The 26,102-nt window shown below is 37.1% G+C and overlaps 1 protein-coding gene across 1 annotated transcript in view; it reads right to left on the bottom strand.

The window, feature by feature from the left end:
• CSMD1 (CUB and Sushi multiple domains 1) overlaps positions 1 to 26,102 on the bottom strand; it is a 1,974,400-nt gene that overhangs the window by 80,035 nt on the left and 1,868,263 nt on the right. Inside the window, exons 56-58 of the mRNA XM_088479751.1 lie at positions 15,010 to 15,183; positions 12,819 to 13,001; positions 1,224 to 1,400 (exon numbers count right to left, since the gene is read on the bottom strand). Coding sequence (XP_088335877.1) covers positions 1,224 to 1,400; positions 12,819 to 13,001; positions 15,010 to 15,183 — 534 coding nt within the window. The remainder of the gene's footprint in view (positions 1 to 1,223; positions 1,401 to 12,818; positions 13,002 to 15,009; positions 15,184 to 26,102) is intronic.

Below are 26,102 nucleotides of genomic sequence, written 5' to 3'. Positions count from 1 at the left end.
GGAGATGTTGCCCATAGCAACCAATCAGATTCTACTTATCATTTATCTAGCAATTTCCAGAAGATAACAACTGGAATCTGATTGATTGCTATAAGCAACATCTACACTTCTAAAAACCTACACTTTAGTAAATATACCCCTAGGAATCACTTTTGCAAATCAGCATGCTTTTTGAGGCTTTGATGTGCTGTTTGTAAATTGCAATTTATTAAAAAAACATCAAAACACACTGGTATAAAACCAGATAGTTTAAAACCATTATACTGATTTGTATATATGGAAAGCATATAAACCATCCCATGCATTGTCAAAGAACATGGCAAACCAATGCTTTTTAGGAAAAAAAAAAAAACAATGTGTTTCAAATAGATGAGATAGTTCAAACTGTATCCCTGACACAACTAGTAAAATAAAATTATAAAGGTAAAAAATTCCATTCCATTTTCTACAAGCATCGGTACTGGCACTCTAGAGTTAGGACTTAAAAAATAATCAGTTCCCCACACTTAGAAATGAATGGACTAAGGCAATGTAGCATTGGGCACCTCCTACTACAGCTGGACAAGGTGGTACCGGTACCAGGGCAATTATCTACTTGTTCCTGCCTTGGTGATAAAATAAATATGATTGCCCCCATTATCGACAAAATTATAAGTAGTGCCCCTGTCTCAAATAAATAAATAGTAATGCCCCTGGTATAAAATAAATACCTTCATTATAATAAGAAAATACTCTAGTGTGCCTATTTTTATAGAAATATATAGTAGCACTCCTATTAGAACAAAATGATATAGCAGTACATTATTATACAAAATATAAGGAAGTATCCCCAGATTTAAAATAATAAATGCACCCACTCTTCCTCACACAAAAGCATTGTGTTAGCATTGTGGCTCTAAGTGTTAAAGTATTATGCATTGCTGCCCTACAGTATATCATTACAAAAACATATACTATTTATAAGTAAAGTGTTCATCTGTAATTCATTTTTAAACATTGTCAATGATAAAGTTATCAGAACTAAAATTTAGAGTCATTTTTAATAGTGTAGCAGAAAATAAAAATTTATTTAAGCAAAAACAATTAAGCTAAAGGGAGCCATGTTAATTGGAGACCCGAAAGAAAACAGTAAAGAAAAGAGAAAATCAATAGTCATTCTGTGCATAAATACAACACTGCCTGACAATCTTCTAATCTGTTGTGACAGTGATTTGGTTATTGACCTGAGCAATCTGGAGCACTTCCAGTCCATGTTCCATTGGCAGTGCAATGTCGAGTAGTTAACCCTGATGTTTTGTAACCTTCCCAGCAGGCATAGATGACAGAACTGGAGAAAAGTATCCCATCACTGAAAATTATCATGCCATTGGCTGGAGTTCCAGGATTTCCACAGGATACCGCTGTCAGAAAGATGGAGCTAAAATCAACATACATTTCTAGAAGTGACAAGTAGGATTAAAAAAAAGTGCATTGATTTTTAAATTGTAGAGATAATTGCATAGGTTTATGTCTATCACACCATCCAAATAAATCGTGAAAATGAATTGCTTATTTAAGTAATTGTACAGTATATTGAGAAAATTAGTAATATATTAACTTAATTAGAGGGAGATGCATCAATAGTATAAAAAGTGAATAAGTGGAAAGAGTGGAGAAATTGCCCATAGCAACCAGTCTGCATTGAGGTGGTATTTATTAAATATATTCTATAAAATGATAGGTAGAGGCTGATTGATTGCTATGGACACTTCTCCACACTTTACATTGCTTGATTCTGTACATCTTCCCTTACTCCTTTAAATCTTCCCCATCCTTCTCCTGATATGAACATTTATTAGTAGTGACGCAGTACTGTCTGTTGTCCATTCATGTTATGACATGTTATGACTGCTTTTACTTTTAAACCTATAATCAAGTCATAGCTTTAAAAGTTTTCCAGCCACAAAAGATTTATCCAGACTTATTTCTGAATGTCAAATTCAGTAACAGGAACCAATCCCTACTTCCCAAAATAATTCCCTGTCATCAAGATGTTTCATTTTAGGAAAATAATCATTCAAAAATCAGGATTTCTTTTAACAAATGAAAAAATTGGTATGAAAAAACGGGGTCATAGGGCAGCCCTATGCACGCCCCACCAGTCTGTATGATCACCATATGCACCTCTTGGCCAATGTCTTGCACATCTATCCCTAACTTATACAATTATTTAACAATACTGGCTTGAAGTGATTTACCTTACTTAAACTTATTTGCCTTAAAATGGTACCCTGCAGCCAGCAGCACTGCTACAAAGCCACTTGGAGTGTCCAAGGGGCACACATTGCAGCCGTAAGGACGCTCTGGACAGTGCTCTGATTCTTAGTGCTGGTGGCCTCACCCCTTAAGTGTGATTTTTTTTGTTAAATCATGGGTTTGGTGTGCGGGTTTGGGACTGGACAGCAGAGAGCCTTGCCCTGGATCTCTGGCAATACGGGCTTGCAGCAATAATAAGAGAATTATATCTTTGACTGTAAGTTCTGGTCACTTCTGTAGTTAAAAACAAAAATATGCTTTAGACACACATACAGAGAGACAAATATACACATACAAAGGGGGGCAGAGACAGAGGGTGATAAAATCACTCACACTGGGAGAAGAGCTAAACAAACACTTTCCTTTTTCAATGATAGCAGTATGGGGAGGAACAGATGTGGCCAGAAAGTGATGACCTTGTGGAGGAGGAAGAGAGGAGAGTTCAGGGTGTGCAGCATTTGCACCATCCACTAGAAGAGCTATGCCCATTTGCAAACAGAGTGGCTGCATATTCCTTTTATAGGAATAAGATGTATGTGGGCAGCTGGTCCTTTACCACTCTGGTCCCCAAGCAACAGACCATTATCCTGGTGCCACTATCAACACCCACGCAGTGTGCACACCCTGGTCGATGGGGTCTAGAAATAAAAATTATTATTATTTTTGTAATGGATCTCTTCATATGCCAGCTGCAGTTGGCAGCATAGGCAAACGCACACCATGACCACAATAGAAATTGTAATATAATAGAATTTTACTAGTGTTGCATGTTCTTCTCAGGATCACAAATTAAATAATGAGCACCACCTGTGGATCTTTTAACATTTGTCAGCCAGTAATAAATACATCTGTGCACCAACTAGGAGAACTGGAAAACATGCACTGTTAGGGGTGCACTGTTATAGACCATCAATAGGTTTAATTATTAATACTGTATACTAATCCAGTGCATAAGGAGACCAATATGTACTGTACATATATGTCCAGGGCAGTGTTAGGTTCTTCTGCCACTCCCCCAGACCCCTGGACTTGCTACCATGCTGTGGAATGGTGCTCACATCTAAAATAAAAACATTCAGCTCAGGCAGGATGACCGTCCTGTATATGTTGGAATTATGATATACAATACACTTTGTATGATGCATATTAAAGCTGGATAAGTGCTAATTATGCCCTCTTCATGGACTGGCCACATTCACTCTAAATTCAAGCATTTGGAAACCCCACTCTAGAATTGTGCGATTGCCACTGGGCAGCATCATCTGTGCCACCTTGTGGGGTATCTGGCCCTGCTTCTGACATCAGCGATAGGTGGCAATTATCTTACTCCTTGATTGTGTCCATCAAGAAATATGCATGTTTTAGTTGAATAATAAATACTAATAAAAGCACAAAATGTATTTGGTAGACCTTAGTGCAGCTGCTTTGTAAGAAAAGATTCAAAACCAGTCATTTTGTATGGTGTGTCAGCCGACTTAGCTTGCAGAGAGAAATTACTGACTTAATTGCAAATATAAGTCTATATTCCCTGATTATACCAGTTAAATATGAATGAAATCTACAAAGCTTTTTATGAAAATAACTGATGAAAGTAAAGTGAAAATTTACAGTACAGTAAATTGAGTTAATAAAATGAATCTAGTACTAAAAGATAACCTTCTCTTAAAGGTATATATTATTTTTGTATTAAGATGTAACATAATTGGTAGTCCTTATTTTAATGTTAGCAAATGATTAAAAAATCTGATATACTTGTTCAGCAAGTCAAATGTAGTTGTGCCAAGCAAGGGATCTCATTAACACCATGCATGGTGTAATTACTAATGTAGCCCTTATGAATTTTATCTCTTTAAAGATAACTTTTTGGATTCCAGTGCAGCTCATTAATGGCAATAATTGATCTTAGGTCATGTGTTGCACATTTACTGTCCTGTCTAAATAATAATCTTTACAAAATAATTGCTCTTCTTTAAAATGGAACACTTCACAGGAGGCTTCAAATAACAAGGGTTTTGCACAATAGTTAAGTAGAACCTGTTGAGATCTCCTGCTCTAGTTACTAGCTAGTTCATTTCATCCATACTGAGACATGGTCAATGGTTTTAATTGCTTTGACACGTAACTATTAAAACAAAACACTACTAGCTTTCATTTCAGTCAGTAATATTAAAACCTAAATTGTTTATCCTAATCAAATCAATGAACAAAACCAGTAAGCAAACAATAATATAATAATGAAGCTTCAATAAATATCACAATTACACATTTTAATGTCATTTTATTTTGGACTTGGTAAATCAGATAGCATTATGTTCTCTTACTATTAGCTTATACAGTATCAGTATATCTTATGTTTGACTGGGATGTAGTTACTATACCAGGGGGTGCTATCCCACCCGCCGATATCCTGACAGCCACATCCCGACATGGGACTAAAGATAGGTGTCGAAATCCTGACGCCTATCATTAGCCCCACTACTAAATCCTGACGCCTTGCTTACCAAATGAAGGTAAGCTGGGTGTTTTAGTGTGTAGCTGTCGGGGGGAGGTTTGTTAGCCTTAGTGAACCCCAGGGAGGGTTAGGCTTAGGGTAGGGAAAGGGGGGGTTAGGGTTAGGCACCACTTGGGGGGTTTGATTTAGGGTGCGGGGAGGGGGGGTTAGGTTTAGGCACTAATGGGGGGAGATTAGGGTTAGGCACTAAGGGGGGAGGTTAGAGTTAGGCACTAAGGGGAGAGGTTAGGGTTAGGCACCCCTAAGGGAGGGTAAGGGTTAGGGGGGGAGAGGGGAGGGTTATACTACTTACCTGATGCCGTCGGGCTGCCACTGTCGGTATTTGATCCGGCGGCTAAACCGGCTTTACATACCGATTCCTGTTTGACATATGCTTGTATCTAATGCTTGGCTCATACATGCAATGTGAAATATACTAATATTATTTTAATAATAATATTTCCTGGGACAGAGTCAGGTGTAAGGGTTACAGACACAGGGTTAACATTTGGCTTTGTTAAGATGAGGTTAATTGTATAGATAAAATGAGAAAAGAAGCAGATAATTAGTAACTGTTGTTCAAATGCAGTGTATACAGAAATATTAAATAAATTATTTTTGTACCTCTCTGGCATGGATGATGTATGTTAGGGGTTTTCAACTACAATACTCAAGAACCCTCAGCAGGTCATGCTTTCATAATTTTTGTCTGTGAATGGTTAAAGAAATTCTAAAAATATGGTATGTTGGGTGTACAGAGGAATAGAGTTGAAAACCGCTGTTCAATATCTTAAAAAAAAACAATTTGTGCACCATAAAGTCATGTGAACAGCTTAGTTCCCACCCTGAGTACTGTTAGGCTGTACTCTGTGAGTGCATAGATCAATTGCAGCAGGGGGGACTTAGTCATCCCCTTACACATGCTCCACTGCTAAAGGAGGGATAAGTACCACAGTGGGAAGGCAGTAATTCCACTAGAACAGAGGTTCCCAAACGTGGTCCTCAAAGATCCCCAACAGTACAGGTTTTAGAGATATCCATGGTTGAGCACAGGTGACTTAATTAGTACCTCAGTCAATTTGATTTAACCACCTGTGCTCAACCATGGATATCTCTAAAACCTGAACTGTTGAGGAGCCTTGAGGACCATGTTTGGGAACCTCTGCACTAGGGGGTTGATCTTTTTGGCACTGGAGGAGGTGGTAGGAGATAGTGCCCAACAAAATTGGCCCAGGTGGGAGGTGTTAGTGCTACTCGGGGGTGGGGATATTGCCACTTGCAATCTATTGCCACTCAGGGATGGAAGTTACTGTTGCAATGGGAGCTAATGAAGAAGGGAGGGGACCACCTCCTAGGCATATATTTTTTTTCAATAAAATATTTTAATCCATTTTTAAAAATACATTCTAAACTTTATTAAATAAAAATAAAAGTCAATTTCTTGTATTTTTTATTTTTTTTTTATTTTTCAATAGTGCAGAATAATATTGTCTGGTAATCATACTGTAGGTGATCACCAAACAATAACACATAATTGGAAATATATATGATCACTCTTCATTTTGAGTAATCATATATGTGCAGGTGCCATTATGAGGGTGTTAGGGCACATGTAGTGCCCTAGACTAACTTTGAATTTTTTTTTCCATATTCCAAGGTGATCACCAGAGGGGACTACCTTCTAAAAATATGGGTGCCCCTAAATTAATGGAAACCAGGATGAGAGAGACTTTGCTTTATTTTTCCAGTATAGAGAGTTATTGTTTGATATTTACCCTGATCACCAAACAGTTCTTTTGATGCACCTACAGTAGTCTGAAAGAGAGGACTCACCAGCATTTCTCTTTTTTTTTGCTTACAAAAGTGATTACAATATGTATGGCAACATTTTTCCTGCAATAGACAGTACAGGTTGAGTCTCCCATATCCAAATATTCCGAAAATACGGAATAATCTGAAATACGGAATAATTTTGGCATGACTGAGATAATGAAACCTTTGATTTTTGATTGTTCAATGTACAAAAACTGTGTCTAAGGTGCAAATTTTTAAAAATATTGTACAAAATGACCTTCAGGCTGTGTGCATAAGATGTATATGAAACATAAATGATTTTTATTTCTGTACACAAACTTTGCTTGAGCCACAAAATTTTTGAAAATATTTTATAAAATTACCTGCAGGCTGTGTGTATAAGGTGTATATAACACATACATGCATTCTGTGTGTATATTGGGGTCCGATCCCCAAGATATTTCATTATTATATGCAAATATTCCAAAATACGGAATATTCTGTTATCCAAAATACCCCTGGTCCCAAGCATTTTGGATATGTGAGACTCAACCTGTACTGGGGGGGACAGGGGTGTTGCAAGCAGGTCATTTACTTTTGTTTTTTATATAGTTCCCTTCTCTGCAGATGAGCACATTTTACCTTTCACTTTTTGTATTTAGGGTCTAACTGTAGTGAATGGTAACCTGATTATCAATATAACTGGTATTCATAGGCATACTGTAACTACCAGAGGTGCAACAGGTGCAGCTGCTATGGGGCCCAGATCTGAGGGGGGCCCATCTTCCTTGTCAAAGTTACATGTGTTATATACAATTTTCACCATTTGGTGGCACATAGGGGCCCTTACAAACTTTTGCTATGGGGGCTTCAAATGAGTTGGGTATGGATTGCCGACGGTCGGGATGCAGCTGGTCAGAATACAGACAGTGGAATCCCAACAGTCAGAATCCTGACACCCATCAGGAATAAAGGTAAGTCTAACCCTAAATCCTACCCTAACCCTCCCTCCCTGGTGCCTAAACCTAACCTCCCTCCTAGTGCCCAAGCCTAACCTCCCCCTCCCCACACCCTAAACCTAACACTCCCTCCCCGGTGTCTAAACCTAACCTCCCCCCTAGTGCCTGAACCTAACCACCCCTCCCCACACTCTAATCCTAACCCTCCCTTCCTAGTGCCTAGCCATAACCCTGCACCCTAACCCTCCCCTAACCAGCGATACTTACCTTCGGGATGCTGTCGGGTGGGATACTGGTGCCGGGATCCTAGATGCTGTTGGGATTTCGGTGCTGGTATATAGACCGTTGGCATCCAGCATGCAGGGATGCTGACTACATTCCCTTAAAATACCTAGTTATACCCATGCAGGTAATGGAAGGTTGCTTCACCAAAGACAGTCTTTGGTACCATGAATCTATTAGACAGAATGAAGGGCACCATCACCACATTTTCAAGAGTATTGCATATGTCCTGACATGGGGTGCTAGTAACAGGCACTGGGTTCCATAACAACATTTTTTAGGGGTGGTGGTGGGGCAGCATGATAATGCATGTCTACTCTATACTTTGGAGTCCCGGTTATGCTTCTGCATGTTCTGCCACAGTGGTAGTCAATGCTAGGGATTAAATCTAATGGTTACTAGATAATCGACCACATGATTGGACTAGATATAAATATTTACAAGCAAACCAACACGTGTTATGATGTTAACATTTTAATAGTTTTTAACATCAAAATATTTGTGTTATTTTAGCGGTTTATATTCTACTTAACATTAGTTTATAGAAGGATGACATTAGTATTCATTCTATTCTCTGTGGCCCATTAAGGCTAACACTGGGAAATGATGTTAAATCATATATTACTTTAGTTTTATTTCCAGCTATAAAACAAAATATTACTTTAGTTGAAGTCTGAAGGTTTCGACAGTATGACAGTAATAATTTAGAATTTGAATACATATTATACAATTTGAACACATTTTTACCTATACTGTATCTGTGCAAATTTATACTTATTTGACTTTGTGATGTACTTATCTATTTTTTATGCCTGTTTCTAGGTTAAACTATTTTAATATTTAGGATTTAAGCATTGACACAAATTTAAATAGTGTGAATTTTTTTTAGGATGTGCCTTAAGTCTAATGACATACAGTACTCATTAAAATAAGAGAATGTATTCTTATCAGCTACTGTTAATATAATGATTATAATTATATAAAACTAAGTTTTAAAGACTGCTTTAGACATAACTGATAGCTATTAAAACATTATGTCAAGCAGTTCTATATTTTGTTGATTATCTAGGCTATAAAAGGGTGTCTGCACTTTGTTTTATGTTCTTGCCTCTCTACAATTTATAAAATGATACAGTATATCATACTTGTGTATGGAGGTCAAATATCCAGCATATACAGTATTAGCACCAGGCCTGATGAAGATTCTGATGGGCCCGGGCACTGAGAGGGAGCATGGCCAAATCCGGCAGGCGTGAGCATGCCCTTTCCAAAAAAAACCTTTCACAACTACTACAGGTGGGATCGCCTCTCTTCCTGCTATCACTGTCTGTGCCTGTACAGCAGCACAGCTGCAGAAGTCTCCTCTTCAAACTGCCTGATGTGCCGCAACAGCTACATGCACGGCCGTGGTAGTGAGCAGAGCAGTGGGGGTGGTCGCTTACGTGGGCTCCAGGTAAGTAGTACCCAGCCTCCACCCACTTGGTACCCCTGATTAGCACATCATTTAGCATTACTCTGAACTGTGGTGTATATGAATAAGTTGAATTTTACTTTTGGACTCTTCTTTGCATGAAAATTACATTTTATTTTTATTTCTATCAATGGATGGCTATTTTTTTAAAACTGTAAAAAATAATGTTAAATCTGTTTAAATCTGTATAATATTATTTGACATATTTGAATACAACAGTGCTCAATATAATTCACATTTCTATACTGTATCTCATGCAGTTAAGTATATAACAATTATGCCCCAGATAGTGTGGTTGACGCCTTGTCCAAGGCTTTATTTAAATACAGTATAGCAATTAGTTATTTATCTGGTGCAAACTATGCTATTGTGAAACCACAATAATATTGTGTAATTAGTTTTTTGGGTAATCCTCCTTACTTAATAATGAGCTATTATAAAGAAGAAAATGCCCATTCCATATAGGTATCATCATACCAAGCAGTTTTATTAAAATACATACTGTGTAATACCACTGTGATTCTTAAAATATATAAACTCCTAAAATAAACACACAGTTAATTAATTTTTTTCTTCACAATTGACAGAAAAAAAGAAACAAAAAGCATAATATACAATAATAAAAACTAAAATAGTATGTATATATAAAAAACTTTAGGAATAGGCAAAAAAAAAAAAAGCATAAAAATAAAGTAGGTGAAATGAATTTTGCAGACTGGTCTGCCTTCTCAGCAGATTGTGTATTATGCCATTTTCTTTATTTTTCTGTAAATTGTAAAGTAAAATTAAATTTATTGTGTGTTCATTCTAGAAGTTTATATATATTCGGGACAAAGCAGTATTATACGTATTTTAAATAAAAACACTTGGTATGATAATACCTATACGAAATACACATTCTTTTATATATAAATAGGTCATTATTGAGTAAGGAGGATTGCCAAAGAAAAATATTCTAAAATTGAATTGTGGTTTCAAAACAGCCTAGTTGGCACCATAGAAATAAGTAATTGCTCCAGAAGTTTGGTGGGGTTGTTGGGAAGACCTTATTTTTATCTTTGGCTGCAAAGTAAGATAAATTCTTCTATTACACTGGCGCTAGTCACTAACCTGTCTATGTTTTTTACATATACAGTAAGCTTTTGTGTAGGAAACAGTTTACAGTATCCTATATCCACCTGTGTAAGCTTTTTTAAATATCATGTGATCATAGTGAAATCTAGTGTCTGGAATTTTCATTCTAATGCTGGGCATGCACTATACAATTATCTCCATACAGGGAAAGGGGAAGAAGATTGATTGCACAGGAAAACAGTTAATTCTAACGATCTAATTATAGATTAATTGGATACACGTATCTAGGTATATTTCAAAAACTGGAGGTGCATCCCAGGAGTAAATATTATCAAGGTTTAGAGGAGGAGAGAAAAAAAAAAAGAAAAAGACTCCTATCAGGGCACACTCCTGTGCTGTATTGATGGCTACAAAATTAGTATAGGAGAAATAGGACAAACTGATTACATCTAAGTGAGATCATGATCATATGTGAAATTTACATTAATGTCTCAATTAGCAGACAGACCACCATATATTTACCCATTTAATATATCTGAAAATAGATGTATTGATGTTGATATTAAAAGGAGTTCCATAGCGCAAGAGGGATCTGAATGGCTCTCTCTGCCACCAGCCACCATCTCAGTTCAGGTGAAACTGTTAGTGATAGGGATCGTAGGCAGGGGCGGGTTGGGCTAGGGGGCACAGTGCCATCTGCCCCCCAGGCTGGTACAATTGAAGCCCTAGGGGGCCTCAAGCTGCATGAACATGCAGGGGTGGCCCTGAGCATAATTGACCTCTAAAACTCTCCAGCATTAGCGTGCCTAACACTGCTGCCGGGGACTGGAGAGGCTATGCAGTGAGGTGGGGGCGGGTTGCTGCCTGATGAGCAAAGACTTCTCAGATCACTGGCCGAGAGTTCAGAGGAGACATCTGTCATCAGACAGCAGCCCCGCCCCCATCCCAGTGCTCACTGCTGCTTATCCTCTCAGACTCATCTCCCACACAGCAGCAAGCTCACTAGTAGCTGCCTACACTGCACTACAGTGAAGAAGAGTGACACAGGCAGCAGCACCATGGTGCAGTTGTCAGAGCCAGACTCAGTGGAGCCAGCTGAACTTGTAAAAAAGACTGAAGGTGGTCCTGGGCTTTCCCTTTCCAGTTGTGTGTGGGTAGATGTGAGGGGGGAGATGGTTACAAAATGTGGAATATGGTTGGGGTTTATTAGCACAGAGTGGGCTAGGGTTGGGGAGCATAGTGTGGGATAGGGTGCACAGTATGGGGTTGGAGTTATGGAGAACTGTGTGAGATAGGGATCATAGTGTGGGGTTGAAGAGCATAGCATGGGGTTGTGGAGCACAGTGTTGGTTAGGGATCACAGTGTGGGGTTGGAGAGCATAGTGTGGGGTTGGGGAGCACAGTGTGGGTTAGGGAACACAGTGTGGGGTTGGGTTTAGGGTGCAAAAGAAGTACCAGCCTTTGCTTTTCAGGTTAGGTCCTTTATGAATCATGCAGCCGATGGAGTCAAGTCAGCACGAGAGGCAAGAGAGAATCCGGCACTTGGCAAACTGAGGAGCGGCGCTGACCCTTGCAGGGTAAGGGCCGATGCAGAGGGTACTTTTCTGTGCCTGCCAAGGTCAGCAGAGCAGGTGAGGTTCCAGTGGGACACCCTTTCGTCATATATCTATTATATTTTACTTCACAGTTTTTATTTTTTTTCAGAGAAAAGCCAGGGCCACTTGCTTGTGTTTGCCCCCCATGGGGCCTGAAAGTTGCCAGTCAGCCCCTGATCGTAGGACAGCTGCGATTTAATGCAGTTGTCCCAATACCGAAACATTATTGAATTGTCCTGGCATTTAAATATCAACTGCTGCAACTCACAGCAACTTGAATACTACATTATATTTAGGGACCTAATAGGCCCATGAAAATTAATATGCCCCATTATTGGAAAAGTGCCACACACTGCATATCAGTCTAGACAGATTGCAAAGGTAAAATGTGCTTTGAGAGGCTACACAGTACAGTCAAAGATCAATGTTGGGGGCCAGCCTGTTGCATTCATAATTGATTATAGAGGGAAATCCTGGTTAAGGTAGGAATAGTAATAGGAGAGTTGCAATACAGTAGTCAATATAAGAGATTTATGTGAGCATGAAGTACAGTTTGTATAGTACTTTGTGGGAGACATGAACATACTCTGGAGATGTTTGCTACATTTATGTCACATGAGGGATTGTATGTGGGGAACAAGGAACAGTAGATTTAAGAATGACACTTTCCTTCAGCACATGACGTTGTGTCACAATAGATTTATTGAACTGTATGGTGTTAGTAAAAACACAGTAAACTTTAGTGCATGGTGTCTTCAGTATGTTCCTAAATATTGCTCTACACATTTTATCTTGGCAACTTAAGCTCTTTGAGCTAATATCAATAAATTAGTTGAATGCTTGAAGCTAGCACTTACCTTCACACGAAGGTTGTATTCCCGACCATGAGCCATTTAATAAACATGCTCTTTCTGTAGATCCTATGAGTGTGTATCCCATTTCACAATGAAAGCGAAGTAAACTTTTTATTTTGAATTCATTCCCAAGCCGAGATCCATGAGCTGGGATCCCAGGGTCACCACACGTTCCTGGATTATTTCCTTAAATTATATATTTAAAATATATGAATTTTTTGCTTTACAACCTTAAAAAAAATAATGTAATTGTCAATCTTCATATTTATTCTTGAAATTCATTTTTAATAACATTCCCTCAAAGTGGACAACTAAACTAAATTAATTATTAACTGTTAATGAACATATAACTAAATGAGATATTCCATATATGAGAAATCAAACTTCATTGTTTAGTCTTGCCTCAAAAGTCCTCTATACTTTAATAGAAAGTAGTTTTCTACTTTAATAAAAGCTTTACGCCTCCACCACCAAAGCTAAAGTCACATTCACGACTCTTGCAGACTGTGGGTCATCTGCTACCATGAACTTAGTTTTGCACAGGTCTGCAAAAAGGGATCCAAAAATGAAAGGCATCTTCCCAGCTCCTCCAATCATGGAATGTTATGTTTTGCAGCCTGTTATCTTTACATGGATATAATTCACCTAGAAATAAAATAACCTGCATCGGGTCAAAAAAACCTTGTACAGTATGCTCTGCAAGGATGCAGATTTAAAAATAGATCATAAATGATCCTAATCTATACATATAATAGGCTAACACTGCTCCTCACCTCAATGGGGGGAATTCAGGTGTATTGCACACTGGCAGCCACTAGAAGGTGCCATTCAGAGCAATTCCATTGTTGCTCTATTTGGGCATGCTCAGCTTCTACCACTGACATTTCTGCTTGCAGTCCCCCAAGCTGGAGAGCATAATAGACCGAAAAGTGACCCATTTGAGCGCTGAAACTGAACTTTTTGCGGGTGCGACAATGTCCTGTCATTTTGATGGACCACTAACTAGTTGTGTATAATGGCACTGGTAATAGTCAGTGCTTGTTGTGTGAGTGCTTTTGATGCCCCTTTTATGGCTACACTAATATGCAGTCTATACAGAACATGTTTAATACTGTAGCTGGTAGATAATAAAGTCAAATATACAAGCTCTGACCTTTCACTGCTTCTGACTATTTTTAAGGAAACACAACCATGTTGAATAATGTCTGCTTTCTCTAAGGATAGAACAGACAGCATGCAGGAAAGATTTATTTGTGTAAACACATTTATTTAATGTATATAGTTGAAATCTATCCCTAATTTCCCAGAACAGACCCAGGTTTAAAGATTTTTCCTAAAAAGTTTGTTCCTGGAGATGTTCTTATTTTTCAGTATTGATCAACTGTAGTATAAAGCCTATTTTAATTGGTCCTCTGGTAGGACTGGTCGCTACACAGTCTGCAGTTATACCCAAAGCTATTTACTGTGTCAAATAGCATTTTATTACTGTACAATAAATACTGTTAGTTCCAAAGTCATCAATATGTAAACGTTTCTGAAGCCAATCAGAATTAAATGTATCTGAGATAAAGTTAGGCCCAGGCATCCTATATTAAATATTCTAACATTTTAAGGATGCACCTTTAGGTTGTTTTTATTACTGTACATTCATTACACTTCAGGTACCAAACATTAAGTGGTGTGATTAGTATTTTGTTTTATAAAAAGGGTAGGGATAGTGGTTCTTCCTGAAATGGCTGATACCAGGAAGTTTAACAATGGAAACTTTTTAAAATATATATTTTAAAAAATTATTAGTAGCTTTGTTTATATAAGGCAATGTGTATTCTACAGTTAGCAGTCTCTTATTTTTACTTTTTTTTTTCCAAGATTTGAAAATGTATCACTACTTTATACTAATAGCCATAACTATTGTTGTTTTGTTAGTGGTTCAATAAATGGTAATTTGGATTATTCTCACAATAACCACAGGTGACATAAGAGACTTATATCTATTCTAGCTATTATATATGAATTGTATATAAAATTACAAGCTACAAACATCATCTACAGCTTCTTCCCATAACCCATACAAAACAGTACAGTATCTGTTCTTAGAAAAAATACATCATACATTATACTTGGACAGAAAAACTGTAAAAGCAACATAATTCATAACTGCGGGCATATGTGCTATATATTTTTTCCAGGCTACCTGAACAATGAGGAAGTGTTCCACTCCATCGACTGTCCTCTTGGCAAATTCTAGTTGAATTTCCTATAAGTATATGAGACCCAGTGCAAGAGTAATGGACTCTCGATCCATATGTAAATGTATCTCCACTTAGAACAGCATTAGCTGGAACTCCAGGATGGCCACATGATATTGCTGTAAATGGTAAACCATTAATCAGTAAATGTAATAGCATGGAATATTATATCCGTAAAATAAGTTAACCCTTTATGACTATATTTGTTTTATTCTATAATACCAATTTAAAATAAATAAATAAATATATATATATATATATACAGTATATATATAAAAAAATCACAATAGAGTCCGAATTAAATGCAAATTGTAAAGACAAAGAGGTTGTGCTCCTTTAATGTTCAAAAACATTTTCCTTCTTTTGATCAATATCCAGAAAAAACAGATAAAAGGAACTCACCATTAACAGCAAAAGATGACAAATTTATTCACCCTTACAAAGCTTCATACTGTATATGCAGTAGTCAATGTTTCAGTTCCATTAAGGATTTTGTCCAGGACAAACACATAGTGTGCAGACCAGTCAACTCCACAACCCAGAATGAACAACCCAGTGCCCAGAGATGACTTATATAGCAGTTTGCCATCCCTAAAATACCCCCTTCCACATACAAATAGGAAACAGTCAAAATGGACAGATACAACATATTTTACAATCTCAGAAAAAGACCAGCATAGAGGTAACATGGCGATTAGGTACCATATTCAAAATTGGCTCATAATATATAGCACAATATGTTTAAATATACTTATTTTAGAAAATTGATACAACAAATCCAAAATGGTGCTAAAAACGCCATGCATGTCAAATTACCAGAAGCATCATGCATTCCACTCGATGTAGCATAGATTCAGGGTAGTAACAGAGCCCGGAAGTGATGCCTAAGCTTCTGACAATATCAAACCCTGGCCACCTCTATATATGCAACCACGGCTACTGTGCAATCTAAAGTGTGAAACGCACCATGCAGACTATATCTGGACCAGGAAGTGATGCCACAATGCCAGCAGACATCAGTCAGCACCACGTACATGGCACCACGTACATGTCTATTGACTTCTAGCACAAATTGCTTAGGTTGAGAAAATGTGAAGTTGACCTAATATTTCATGGGTAGAGTCTGTCAGATTATTTCAGAAATAAGAAAATTCCTAGAGGTTTTTGTCTAAACAATACCCTCACCATTGGTAGGAATAACCTGATGTTTTGTACCAAATGGTGTGTGGTATTGAATAAATGTTAGTTTGACATAATTTTGCATGTCATAAAGGAGGTTGGGACTAAGCTGAATAAAGTCCAGCAAGAAATTACTACATTTTATGCCTCTTATGTGGCTACACTATGGAGAATTAAAAGTGAGGATTAGATTGATTAATTAAAAGTGCAGGTGAGCAATTACCAATGTGACTTGATTGCATTTAAACGTAAAAAACTTAACACTGTGAATTCAGATTACTCCAATAATCAAGTATACAGATGGTTAATAGGTGACACAAGAAGTTCTCAGCCATATAGGATTCCACGTCATTTGATTACTGCTTCATCACAATCAAATTCTAATAGTGAGGTATCGGATAATAGGCCCCCAAGTGGATCTTTTTTAGGACTACAACAGGCCCTGATAAGATAACACGATCGAGATACCCCATGAGGAGGGGGAGTTTCAAGAAAAAGAGCATGTGGAAAAAAGCTCTAGCACATCTTTAATTTGTCCAGCACTCCTTTGACGGAAGCTGAGACAGAACTTTTGAGTCTTGGTCTGTCTTTTGTACCTACTGTCAAACACGACAGGTTTAAATGGTCTGTCAATAATTTCAAATTTGGTCGAAAATTGAGGTTATTAGAATTTTTTGCAGACAACAGCTTTGACTCTATGAAATGTGATTTTGTTAATCCTAGTACTTTTGACTCACAGTCCCCAAACGCTAGCTACGCAGTTATCTGATGTCGACACCTATACCAGACTTATATTTAACCCCATGTATGATACCAGAAAAGCTGTTGATGAAGTTATTGACCTTGCGGTTCAACATAAATCGCTTGATGAGAAAATAGCCAGTTTTTTTAAGGTTGAGTATGCAGTATGTACAATTATCTATACACTCCGCAAAATACATAAAAGCTTAGTTGAACTGCCAGGTCATCCTATTATATCTGCTAGGGGTTCTGTCCTGCGACCACTTGTTTTAATCTTGGATAGTTTTCTGCAAACTTACGTCCATAAGATGCAGGTTTACATTAGAAATACCACTGACTTCCTTGACAATTTTTTTCTTTGGGTAATATTCTTGACTCCATATGGTTGGCATCCATGGTTGTCAGCTCTCTCTCACTACAAGGTCATACCACATTTAGATGATATTGATGCTATGTGACAAACCCTTGTTAAGGGCCCACATAATGGTCCACCTATTGAATTTTTGCTTGACCTAGCAAGATTGGTCCTGACAAAAAGTAATTTTTCCTTGGCAATTATTTCTATATACAAAATACCGGTTCCGCTATGGATTTTAATCTTGCTCCATCTAATTCAAACCTATATATGCATCAATATGAGAATACATTTGTCTTTCCTAATTTTGGCAAAAAAAATCTTTTATTTTGGTTGCTATATTGATGACTTATTTATTGTATGGAGTGGCACCGATACAGAATTTAGAGAGATGGTCGATTATATAAAAGATCTAGCTAGCCCTATACACTTTACATAATAGATAAACTCTCTATGACTTTTTTGTACATAACTATCTACTGTGACAATCACCGTCTATGTTCTAAACTATACCGTAAGCAAATGAACCATAATACTGTGCTACATGCAAGAAGTCATCATCATGAACTCTAAAAGAGAGTTTACCTACATCACAATTTATACGAGTATTCCAAAATAATACATCCACTGAGATTCAGATCTCAGAGATGCCACAAAGGTTCCTGGAAAGAGGATACACAGATTCCACCATACAAAGGTGTCTTTCAAAAGCAAGACACAGGCACTCACTGGCAGCAGGTCAATCAAAATCCACATAGGATGATATTTACGAATACCTATGAGTTTTGTCCCATCACACGCAGAAGGCTTATAAGAAATGTTGGTCTGTGATCAGTTCTAACCCCATTTTCAAAGGTGTCAGTAATAGATCACCAATGTGTTCATATCCCCATGGTCCCAATTTGAAACAGATGTTAATGAGATCTACTCTTCAACCATGCAGTTCATCATGCGGTTCTTTGTTACCTTTACGTAAAACTCATTGTTTCCACTGTGCTGATTGTACCACATTCAGATCCATGCTTTTAGGTGCTTGTTCACACATCCTACAGAGTGGCAAAAAGATCAGGATCCATCACAAACTCCACTGTACCATGGACTATGTGATTTATATAATCATCTGCCCCTGTGGGCACTGTTATGTGGGGATCACCACACGCAATTTAGAGAGCGAATAGTCAATCACTGTTCGTCCATTAGGAGTGTGCTCTCTACAAGGACATCTGACAAACCAGTTGCTAGGCACTTTGCCCAGTTGGGACATTCAGTTACCAGTTTAAAATGCATGCTAACTGACCATGTCCCCAAACTTCCACGAAGGGGGACAGAGAAAAATTATTATGACAGTGAGAAGCAAGGTGGATTTACAGTATGAACTTGACACCGTTGTCCCATATAATATTTTTTTTGCGGTAGGGCTGTAGTATTTGAGCAGTATTGCTTTCATAACATTTGTTCTTAATCAGATTGAGCATTTTTATGCTCCAGTAGCTTGATCTTGGTGTTTTTTATTTTTCTATTTATGATTCCATGTTTTGATTTTTCTTTTGTCTTTTAATTTTTTTTTCTTCTATTATTCATATTTTATTGCCTTCTTGTGGGTTTCTGAGGTCCGATTTGGTTAGCAGTTATACTACCTGATTTGGATTTATCTATTTTTGATACTATTGAGTATATATATTTAAGAAGTTTAATTGATTTGACATATTGTAACAATTGTTGATATGTTACTATGGCTACATCAGAACAGGTACATGGTGCTGACTGATGTCTGCTGGCATTGCGGCATCACTTCAGGTTGTGGCTATAGTCTGCATGGTGCATTTAATACTTTGCCATGCACAATAGCCACGACTGCATATATAGTGAAGGCCTGGGTTTGATATTAGCAGAGGATTATGCATCACTTCTGGGCTCTGGTTCTTCCCTGAATCTATGCTACATTGTGTGGAATGCATGAGGCTTTCAGTAATTTGGCACACATGGTGTTTTTAGCGCCATTTTGCATTTGTTGTATCACTTCTCTAAAATAAGTATATTTAAACATATTGTGCTATATATTATGAGCCAATTTTGAATATGGTACCTAATCTCCATATTACCTCTATGCTGGTCTTTTTCTGAGATTGTAAAATATGTTGTATCTGTCCATTTTGACTGCCTCCTATTTACATGTGGGAGGTTTCTTTATTTTTTGGGGGGGGGGGTGTTTTAGGGATGGCTAACGTCTATATAAGTTGGCTCTGGGCACTGGGTTGTTCATTCTGGGTTGAGGAGTTGACTGGTCTGCACACTATGTGGTTGTCCTGAAGAATGTCCTTAACGGGACTGAAGCATCAAATATATATGAATCTTTGTAAGTTTGAATACATTTTTCATCTTTTCCTACTAAAGGTGAGTGCCTTTTATTTGTTTATATATATATACAGAACACAGCAGTGTTTTGACTCAAGCTCTGGAAGCTCTGGAGAGACACCCAGGTGCCTGGTGTATAACTCGGGAGTGCCGGTTCACCAATCAAGATATACATATAAATAGCAGTCCAAGGTAAGTACTAAAGCCAGTACAGTACTTCTTATTATTGTTACCTTGAGTACGGGACTCTGCACAGTCCCGAAATATCGGTTTAATGCTTTCGGCATAAATTATTAATTAGAAAACCTGGAGTGACCCGTGTGGTTTGTACTGACTTTAGTACTTACCTTGGACTACTATACTATTGTTTACGGGAGCACCCAGGTGGCTGTATATTACAAGGAAGGAGTGCCGGACTATTGGATTTCAATATATATATATACATTTTAATTTATTAGATTGCATTTTTCATTTATTTTACATATTGTTTTAATACTAATAACCTAACATTTGCATTCACACTTAGAGGGGTATTCAATATGAAAAGTTAACTTCCCTGGTGAAGTTAACGTTTCATATCGGAGTTTTTTTCTGTGTAAAGGTATGGTGCGTGCTCCCGCTTATCCCCGTATTCAAAATAAAATTAACGAAAACGGGAAACTCTGAAGTTGGATTTGCGTAAAGTTACGAATTTTTCCTTAAAATAATTGTAAGACCCCCTAAAGTTGTAAAAACATGGGGGATCACTATGGGTACCCCCGTTTTAGCCTTTAATTGAAAGTCAGGGATTTAAATAGCTGCAGCAGGTGTTTTTTTTCCGACATTGAAGAAGTGATGCAGAAGAGCACTTAGGTTATTTTTTTCGTTTTTTTAAGTGGTCCCATCAAATTTGGGGTACATGAAAATGGGTACTAGCATATTTTTAAGTCCCTAAAGTCAGTTTTTAAAAATTCTGCATTTGTGCACCTGCCGCTATAATTCTATTCTAGAAAACATCTGCTGCATACTTGCAGAATAGCCCTGAACTTATTTCCCTATTGTTTAACAATTTTTTCCCATTTTTTTTTTTGCACCCCAATTTTTAAATTAATTGTTTGGGGTGTTCCATATTTTTGTTTAAACTTTTTTTTGATACAGTTCTTTTTTAAATTTCAATCTCAGGAGTGCCGGCTATTTTTTTAAGCCTGCACCCCTAAACCCCAATTCTGCACTTTTTTTCGACACCTATTCAGTGGTGAAAAGTTATCCCCATTTTTTTTCAAAGACTTTTCAAAACTGCGATAAGTCTTTGAAATTGAATACGGTGTAAAACTAAAACCAGTGATATTAACGCAAAAAAGTTAAAAAGTGCGATATTAATGCAAAAAACGATGTTATCGCACCCATATTGAATACCCCTAAATATCTTTTGCAAATTACTTATTTACAAAAAGGTCTGGAAAACAATGTTTCCATATACAGAGCAAAATGTTAGGGACCTCTTTATCAAAGCTTCTTAGTCTTTAAATCCTGCAAAAATTAAGGCTTTTGCAGTATGACAGCAATGTTTAGCAACACTGCAATTTAACAATACTGTAACATTCAGTAATAAACTGAGCACAACAGCTTTCCGGTTAGTTCCCTAGAGGGACAGTAAAATGGACCTATTTAACAAGCTCCAAAAAGTTTAGCTTTTAGAACTTGTCTCTGATAGATAATACTATCTGAAGATGATGTCTGCTGATCTTCTTATGGGTAACAGCATCACCAGAGAGGTACAGTATTAATCCAAACCCACTTATCCCCTCCTTCCTGTGATTACGGTGAGACAGAATCTGGAAGTAAAGATTTTGTTAAAGGATTTATTTATTTATTGACAGTAATTTATATAGCACACACCTATTATGCGGCACTTTACAGAGAATTTGGTCATTCACATCCATATTCCCTACACACACTTACACACTAGGGATAATTTTTGTCCAGAGCAAATTAACCTACCTGTATATTTTTGGAATGTGGGAGGAAACCAGAGAGCCTGGAGAAAACCTAAGCAAGCACAGGGAGAATATAGAAACTCCACACAGGTGGTCATGGTGGGAGTCAGTAATGCTAATAATTTTACTATCACCTCTTTGCCAAATCATCTAAGTATTTTATGGGAGCCACTGTCACAGCATGAGTTTACTTATAAATATCTAGTGTATTTTATTTATTATTTCTGTGAAAAGCAACGATAACAGAAGACATTTAACAAGCAAAAAATGTGAAGATTAATCAATAGACCCCTAGGAGTGCAACACAAGATTTACTGTACTGTAAGCAGAATTAGAAGTTATGAAAGTTGCAATATGCCCAGCCCATACAGTAAGTGGATGCTAGGAATTTGTACAACAGCTGGAGATTAGCAGACTGCTTACATTTGTAAACATTAATTATATTTGATTGCTATTTTGATATTTGGAGGTTCTTTAATTTGTGTTGGAAGTTTGGAATTGTTTATTATTTATTTGCATTTTTTGTATAATGAATCAAAAACAGAAAAATACCTGTTTGGAAAATCACTTTATAAAGAAGAAGCAGACTCATGGTTAAAACAGAATTTGCTTTTTATTTTTATATGCAGAAGCATAGCCAACTAGAGCAATTACTGTGTTAAGTTACTAATGAGAATGTTTTTCAACTACTGTAAATAATTTTCCAAGGGATGTTTACATTCCTTGCAACTCTTATAATTTTATCTTAATGACTACAGGTAGATTGAAAGATGGCACAAGGGTAAAGTAAAAATAATGTAATTGTTTATTTCCTCAGACCTCATTTCCTTAAAAACTGCTTCAATAGCACACAGCGATTATCTGAGAAGGAAAAATAAAATCCACAAACTGAACAACAATCTTGTTCTATTCCGTTTTTTTATTATCCTTTGCACATTTTCTAAATAATAATAAAAAATCTAAATTGTAACAAGTAAACACTTCCAATATTTCATCCCTTATGTTTTAATCCACTAGTTTCCTTCCCCTTGGGCAGTATCCAAGGCTGCAGTTAATCATGTCTCTTCCATACTACTTACATTTCTACTGTTACAAGAATCTTAAACAAAGAGCACTTTTAAAGAAATTACAGAGAGCAAAACAACCTCTTCCATTTCCCCTTGGATTCTCCAGAACTGTCTACATGTTGACCAATTTTTTTATTTTGTCTTTCTGTATAGTTTATCCCTGCAATTGAGTCATTCTAGTAACATAAACTATATATTTACTTGAAATGGTATTATAACTCATCCAAACTAATGTTTTCCAAAATATTACTTATTTGAAAAGAATGTTTCAAGGTCAGAAGCACTAAAGTTGATGCAGACTTTGTCATTGGAGCTGAATGTATAACATATTTATTACACATAACCTTAAAACAACATCTATTTTCTTTTCTTTTCTTTTTTTGAAAAAAGAGATGCAATATCCTTATCTTTTGAAAACAAGATAAAACAGTTTAATGGTACTTTTAACTTACAGCTCCCAGTGTTTTAATGTGGTGTGAAAGCAGGACATACTTTCAGAACATTGTGTTCTATGTTAAAAACCAAAAAAATATGTGCTGATTTAAGGTAAGGTTTAAAAATGACTAAGGGGATTCCGGGGCTTAGAATGCCAGAGCCTATTTATCAACACCCTGTAGTAAGAATTATTATACATGGCTGCATATTACATTGATACTGTACATAATGTTCTTCTGATTCAATTTACCATGTAAGGATGCTCGTCAATTAATTTTTTTTTCTGATTACTGTCAGCCTAAACCTGCCACTGAAGGGTTACAATATAATGCGTATGCTTGGCTATTGTCCACTCACATGAATATTTATTTATCCTGAGGGGATCCAGCAGAGCCTCACTGGATTCACTGGTTCCTATTGCTGGAAATAACTAACTCTAGCCTTAGATAGTATTAACTAGTAGAGAAATGCTACACTTTTCTTCACTTATTAAATTGTCAGCCGCCATGCCCATAGAGGTCTGTGGGGACTTTGTAAATGATGGAAAGAGAGGTACTGCAGGAAACATCACTTATTTCTCAGCAGTTACCTCTTAGTAAATTGTAAAATGTTCAAATAAGACCTCTCTCCAACTAAAAACTAAAGAAACAACTTAACTTAACTTTATAAAAATATCTCTGATTCATACCCAGGTTACAGTTCTGTTCAGTTACTGCACTGATCAACCTGTATTATTGCACCCATATATTAAAGGGAGAACTTCATTAATTTCAATTCTCTAGTGTTGAGCATCAGCTACAAACAGTAATGAAAAACATTTAACAGAAACGTGAAACATTCTAAGCTGCAGTTATCTGTATTATAATAATTTCAGTTTCATTTTTATTATGCTATTAAATGATGCAATTATAATTAAAATTATTCAATAAAATTAAGAAGAGGTGGAGGTAGGCTGTTTGAAGAACTCACTGAGGACGTTCTTGAGGAAAATTACTTAGAGCAAGGATTGGCCTACCACTTTGTTCAGGTGGAGCAGATGAACACAACTTTTGTGTCCCTATCTGGCTTGATTATCATTGGTTGCTCAGTTGTAGGAAAACCAGTTTGGACCAGATTTAAGTGTTTGAACATATGTGTACAGGTGGCAATGGTATGACAGAGTGTATGCACACACCAGCTGTTGCATCAACAAACATTCCAGTTCTTAACCAGTGGAGTAGTTTATTTGGTGTTAATGTGACCATGCTCACAGTTATACACACAACCGGTGACTGTTTACGGGTAGCAGTGCAAGCAGAATCAGACTCTCTGGCAGTGTGGTATCACAGTATATCGCAGGTCTCACCAGAGCTAAGTGGAAGTTGTCTGTCTTCCACTATGGTACTCTAACACAGAAACAAGATAGTGCTGCACATGTGCAGAACTACAGATGGCAGCCATCTTGGTAAAGGATTGGCCCCTTCTTTAGGAATAAATATGGAGTATGTGCAGTTGCACTCCCCATCTTCAACATTTAGAAGGTTGTGGAATTTGATAAAATTGAGGTATCAGTTTATTGAAAATAGGGATTTAGGTTGATGGAAATCTCTTTGCAACCAAACTGTGTTTAATCTTGCTTATATTATATAAATCATGTATGTTTATATGTTGTGTCTAATGTACAAGTGTTGCCAAGTAGGTTTAACACACATCTACTGTTGTGTAAACATTCCTTTTGCTTGTGTACTGTTTATTGCATAATATGCTTCCTGACTACATAGGCATCTGACTGAGTCAAATATTACTTTAACAGACATGTTGTGGCAACAGGAAGGTATACTGGAAAGTATAAGGCTGACCAATGAGGTAGATCATTTGGCTAAACATGGTATCCGTATCATCATAAAGTCCCTTAAGGAATTAATTGATTTCACATAACATTAGGGCAATATACTGTATGTACTATGCTCTCCAAAGGTAAATTACCTTTATATCTGAACACATTTGACTTAACATTCTAATCAACCTATTTGTCCCTATTTACTGCAACTTAATTTAAGACTCTGAAATCACCTTCTTTTTCAAATAACTACTTTAACATAACAAGGGTAGCACAGAGCGTGCTAGACTCATAGATATAAATTCAGTGCTATTTTCCTATGGTAAAAGGTGCAGATACTTAGCAACAAGGTGCCGATACTCACCTAAAGTTACAGGATTTGTAATAGTTTCCACCCTCCAGATAAGTGTGCAAACACTTATATTATTAATTTCTGGAACTAGTTATTAGGATTAAAATTAGACTTACAAAAATGTGCTAGTACGGCATACCACTAGGTGCCACCACAAAACAAAGCTCTGGATAAATTTCTAAGGCAATCAAAGACTAAAACATACAGGGGGATATTTATTAAAGTGAGAATTTTTAGAAGTGGAAATGTTGCCCATAGCAACCAATCATATTTAACTTAACATTTAACTAGCACCTTCTATGATCAAGCCACCTAATAGGCGAAAAGCGCATCCTTTCTACTTGGTGATCCGGTCAGTGCACGGACTGGACTCCCCCCAATGATACCCTGCAAACCGTATGTATACCTGCTGCCTGCCCACCGTGTCAGTACAGCCGCCGAGCTCTGCAGTGCAAATGGAAGACAATATATGATTTGTTAACCCAGCCATTGTCTGGGATATATGCTGCTTGTTTATTCACATTTTGTTAGCTGCTGAGCTCTATATCCGAGTGGCAAGAAAACACATATATTTACACATGTTGACTGCTATACAGTGCTTCTGTCACGAGCACCTCAGAAAGCTAGGGAGATTTTCTCTCTCTCTCTCCCTGCCCTGTGTGTTAATACGTAGGCACTATGTCTTACAATTGGTACTATTGGAAATTTCTGCTTTTAGAGGAATCCTGTTCATACTGTAAGAATATTTTGGAACTGAGA

The sequence above is a fragment of the Taudactylus pleione genome, unplaced genomic scaffold (genome assembly GCF_031769625.1).
Source record: "Taudactylus pleione unplaced genomic scaffold, aTauple2 ptg000244l, whole genome shotgun sequence".
Classification (NCBI taxonomy): domain Eukaryota; kingdom Metazoa; phylum Chordata; class Amphibia; order Anura; family Myobatrachidae; genus Taudactylus; species Taudactylus pleione.
This window is presented reverse-complemented; position numbering and strand designations above follow the sequence as displayed.